Genomic DNA, 5,335 nt, shown 5'->3' with positions numbered 1-5,335 from the left:
TGTAGGTTGTCGCTATTATCTTGTTATCACTATCGATAACATTGATCTCGACCCAGAATGATGTTCCATGATTTTTCTATGGATAACACCCCATACCTGAACAATCTAAACTTTGTCGAATATTAATAAGCGAGACACATCTCTCTACCTTATGTTGCATAGTACAAATCGACTCCATAGAGCATATAGACAAATTTGAAACTCATCATACATCGTCTCCTTCTACACCATCGATTATGTCCTTCTCCTTCCCTTATGGCTAGAATAGTCGGTTGTCATCCATGAACATGTCTGAAACCATCTCAATCTTTTTTTTCTTAAAATTTTTGTGATTGATGCCAATCTAAGAAATTTTGACTGTCAAGTTCATTGTCTTATCCAATAATGTTATTTCACATGTTTATTGCACATTATTTTTGCGACTTCCACTTTAATCATCCCATCTTTTATCCTCAAAACATTTTTTATAATTTGTTCTCATTATTATCAGAATAGTTTCAATTTTAAAAAGAATAAAACAAACACTTTTTTAGTTAATTATCAAACATCTAAAATATTTGAATTTGTAGACCTAAAATTGACTAGAGGAGTTTATAAGGTTTTGTGAACGACCCCTTTCGTTCCAAGTGAAAACCACCGTTCAAGCGCAGAGCCGGTCGAGAACGTTTCATCTCTCAACTGAACACATAACAAAGTGCCTATCTGCCATGGCCGAATGTGAAGTAGCAAAAGAAGTGATCAATAAGAGATTTCGAAACGATGACGCACCTGGAGAAATGAAGCCATGGGAGCAGCATTCGGCTGTAATTAGCATCCCTCGCTACGATTACAAATCCCCAGCTTCCTTCCTCGATCGCTCCTTCTCTGGTTTCCTCATTACATGCCCTATCAGTTCGTACCTTGCTCTATATCTTTGTATGTTGCGTGATTATGCGTGTACCTTGTTTATGTATTATGTAATTTCATAAAAAACCGAGACTTGATTAATGGAAATTCGTAAAGAGGAAGACAGACAAAGATCAAATTTTTTTTTTTAAAAAAAAAAACCCAAAGATTTAGGTGGTCTGATCAATGTGATGTACTTTCAGGGAGATCTTACAAAGTGAATTAAAAGTAAATTTCCATTAATTAAAAGTACCCGTGTACTCCTAAACCCTAATTGAAGATTTAGGTTATCTGATCAATGTATCTTCTGCAATCCTGATTATAGTGTTTTGAACTTGAATTGATTCTTCATTATGTTACTTATCCAAGTGAAGTTGCCGACTTTGAAAAATGATATTTTTTTCAGAAAGGGAGAAAAGCGCCACAAAAGAAGCCATGTCCATCCTCAACAAGGTTTGGTGTCTACTGCAACCATGAATCTGTTAAATGATACATAGTGATCACCATCTATTTTTGCAGTATCTTGGATCACTAAATACTTGTGGTTCTGAACAAGAGGAAGACCCTCAAAATGTTGTTACAAAAAGAAGAAAAGTAGTTAACGAAACAGAAGAGGAATGCACCAATGATATAGAAAACAAGATTCTTGATGAAAACACTGGTATTTTTCTACATTTTAGTTTAATTTGTATATTAGATCTCAAATTATGCCAAATAATAGTTAATGAAGACAATATGATTCACATTTGTGGTTTCAGATGCAAATACAGAAAGATCTGATCGTCTTTCACTTATTAAGCTGACAAGAAGTGGTTTGCTTTTGCTTACATTTTCACATGACAATTGTCCTGATGTTGTGGCCATTTTGTCAAACATCATGCAATCTTTGGAATCTTCAAGTCTAAAAGCACCACTGTAAGTTGCTTAATGATGTTTTTTTGTCTGTATCAAGTAAAAAAGAAACACTCATTATGAGGCAAATTTATAATTTTTTTTTTTTTTTTTTTTTTTTTTTTTAACTCTTTTGTTGTAGTTGGTGCAATAGGATCTTACCAATCCAAATGACATGTGTTTTGCATGAGAAAGAGCTTTGCATTCTTGTATCCAAGCTTGTTGCTGATTTCATGAATAATGAAGGAAAGGATCTTAATCGACCTATAAAGGTAATTTTCAACTTAAAACCTATAAAAAAAAAACTGATGATGTGGCACCGGTTCTTGCCATGTTGTCATCCACATCATCTGCCATATAAGCAAAAACTTGACCACTTATTAAAGGTAGGTTACAAAATGCCTAAATTTGTAAAAGTATTGTAAGTTCATATGCAAGTGAAACTAAATTTGCAGCAAGACTTATAAAATAATTCCATAGTTTGCAGTAGGATACAACAGGAGAGGAATTGAGGAGACGGAATTGGAAGGTGGGAATGGAATGCTGGATCGAAGCAAATGCTTTGAGGTTGTGGCAGGTGCTGTTAAAAGTATTGTCTCAGATTCGGTTGTTGATTTGAAATGTCCAGAGGTATGGATTTCAAGTAGGGGTAAAATAGTCATTTTTACAATTGTTTAACTGATCAAAATTTATAAAAGTCAGAAAGAACAACCACTTATTGAAAAAGATATATTTTTTGGATCTAAACTGAAAATGTTATCATTTCTGCAGTTTACTCTTTTTCTTATATTCTGACCATTCCAAAAGGTTTTTCTTTCAATTTTGGTCCTTGTTTGAGGTTTTTGTAACGCTTTTAGTCCATGTTCCAAGTAAAATGACTATTTTTAGGATTAAATTTGCAAAAATTAGCTATACTCGGGGACCAAAAGTAGTCATTTTACTTGGAAAAAGGACTAAAAACGTTAGAAGAACCTCAAATAAGTACAAAAACTGCAAGAAAAAAACTTTTTGGACTAAAATTGCAAATATCAGTTATACTCAGGGACCAAAAGTAGTCATTTTACTTGGAACAATAACCAAAAACGTTACAAGAACCTTAATTAGGAGTTTAGGACCAAAACTGCAAGAAAAAGAACTTTTTGGACTGAAATTGCTAAAATCAGTTTTATACTTAGGGACCAAAAGTAGTTTTATTTTTAACAAGGATCCAAAACGTTTCAAGAACCTCAAGAAGGACCAAAACTGCAATAAAAAAACCTTTTTGGACTAAAATTGTGAAATTCAGTTATAATCTGGTCCAAAATTGTGAAAATCTGCTATACTCAGGGACCAAAAGTAGACATTTTACTTGGAACAAGGACTAAAAACGCCACAAGAACCTCAAATATAAGTACCAAAACTGCTAGATAAAAAACATTTTTGGACCAAAATTGCAAAAATCAGCTATACTCAGGGACCAAAATTGTAATTTACTGTTGAAATTTGCAGCTGACTGTTCTTGTTGAGCTTCTGCCAATTTCTGGGCTACCAAAAGGGTCACCTGTCGGTGCTGTATCCGTTCTTCCACGAAAGTTGATTATGGCTAAGCCTCGTCTTTGCATTAAAGCTTTGGGTCATGATGTGAAGTTGAAGGATTAAATGTTTGGAAGAAGATTGATATGGATTTTGTACTTTAGAGTCATTTTAGCAAAAAATATAATGAGGTTGATCGTTTAGCTATAAATTATATTAATTTGATATACTTTCCATTTCTTTTCTTTGTTTATAATCGATGTCACTATTCAAGAACAAGGCTTTAGAACACCTTCAAACATATAAGAAAAAAGTGTGGTATAAAACATGCCATTATCATATCTTTGGCTGTCTTACTAAGGAACCCGGGGTAGCCTGTGTTATCCCTTAAATTTTTAGGCATGGTGAATATTTTGAGAAATTTTTCGATGTAGTGTAGCTTTTTCGCTCGTGATACCCTTAAATTTACGTGTACTACCCTTGATATATATATATATATATATATATATATATATATATATATATATATATATATATATATATATATATATATATATATACACTCAAATCCAAATTGAAAAATGAAATGGAACTAAATAAAGGGAATGGAAACATTGTGAGAGTAGACCGGAACCGGAGAAGACTAGAGACGGACAAGTCCAAAAAAAAAAAAAAACAATCTGCCAAGGACCAGAAAGGATCGGTGCATACACAAACCCAAGATCGTCATATGTCCACCTCACAGTCCATCGACTTTTCATGGCTTGTGGGCGAAAGTCTTAATAATGTTCCAGAAAACACTGATTCGTCTCATGACTGTAGTATATATACATTCAACATAGCATATAAGAAACTTTATTTTATAAGACCGTCGAGTATGGGCAACGTCATAATGCGTTATGTTGATTTGGCAGCCCCATAACGGCGCCATAATGCGAGCACACCGTGATGACGCGTTATCATGGTAACGAATGGTAACGTGTAATTTTTCGAACGTTGATATCTTTCACCCGTTTAAAAACGATAATATTGCCGTTTAAAAATGTTAGATTCAAAAAAAAAAAAAATACTAATTAATTTTTTTAAACTATATAAATACATATATACCTCATTCTTTTTACCTACACTTCTATTTCTCTATATCTGTCTCTATTTCTTTTATCATTCAAAACACAAACATAAAAATCAACCAAGCACAAAACCTACTATGGATCAAAACCTAAATACTCCTCCTCCAAACACAAACACATCTACTCCAATAGGTTTTGCGGGATAAGAGGGCTACATGAACTTTCTTAACTCGCAAAACTCACCACAACTTTCATATTCCGATAATTTTTTCAATCCTGCCTCACCCCCACTACAATTCTCTACCTCACCTTTTATGCAACAAAATGCAAACATTCAACAAAACCTTTTTAACACATTCGGTCCCACACGACAAACAATCACAAAACCACCCACCTACGCAAGAAACGGTTGTCGAGACGTGAGCCGGGGGTAGTCAGAACGCATCGGGAAAAAAGGAGATAAAAAAAAGAGAAAGGGAACGAGGTTGTGGTCGGGGCGGAGCAAAGGGAAGCACCTCCAACATGGTGGACACCGGAGGAAGAGCATGCGTTGGAGGTGGCTTGTTGCGGGACTTCAAAACAACCAACTTTGGGGAACGATATGAGAATAGTTGCTTTTTGGGAAGCTGTAATTGTCAAATTCCACACAATTTTGAACAAGAATGACACATATCACAATCATGATATGCTTAGTGACAAATGGACTCAAATTAGCCGGAAGTGCACCAAATTCAACTCTATCTACAACAAACTTTTTCGCAATGTCAAAGTGGTGTGAATGAGTTCAATGTGTTTAGAGATGCGAGGGAGGAATATCACGTGCATATGGGTCATGTATTTGAGCACGAAAAAGTTTGGAAGATCGTGAGGAAAGATCCAAAATGGATAAAAACGTCAGAATCATCGGAACAACAATCAAAGAGGTCTCGTGGTTCGGGTTCGGTTGACGTTTCCGACGCACACACGAATATTGACCT

General features: G+C 34.7%; 1 protein-coding gene across 1 annotated transcript; it reads left to right on the top strand.

The window, feature by feature from the left end:
* The first annotated feature begins 597 nt into the window (after nt 1-597).
* LOC145013397 (uncharacterized) lies at nt 598-3,629 on the top strand. Its single transcript, XM_078972189.1, has 7 exons — nt 598-891; nt 1,292-1,338; nt 1,405-1,546; nt 1,644-1,800; nt 1,919-2,048; nt 2,257-2,406; nt 3,265-3,629. Exons 1-7 carry the CDS (start codon nt 708-710, stop codon nt 3,412-3,414), a joined length of 960 nt encoding a protein of 319 aa, XP_078828315.1. The 5' UTR covers nt 598-707; the 3' UTR covers nt 3,415-3,629.
* Nucleotides 3,630-5,335: the final 1,706 nt, after the last annotated feature.

Source organism: Lactuca saligna, chromosome 8 (assembly GCF_052625555.1).
Source record: "Lactuca saligna cultivar CGN05327 chromosome 8, ASM5262555v1, whole genome shotgun sequence".
Lineage (NCBI taxonomy): Eukaryota > Viridiplantae > Streptophyta > Magnoliopsida > Asterales > Asteraceae > Lactuca > Lactuca saligna.
The sequence above is the reverse complement of the archived record's forward strand: the minus strand, read 5'-3'. Positions and strand labels throughout refer to the sequence as shown.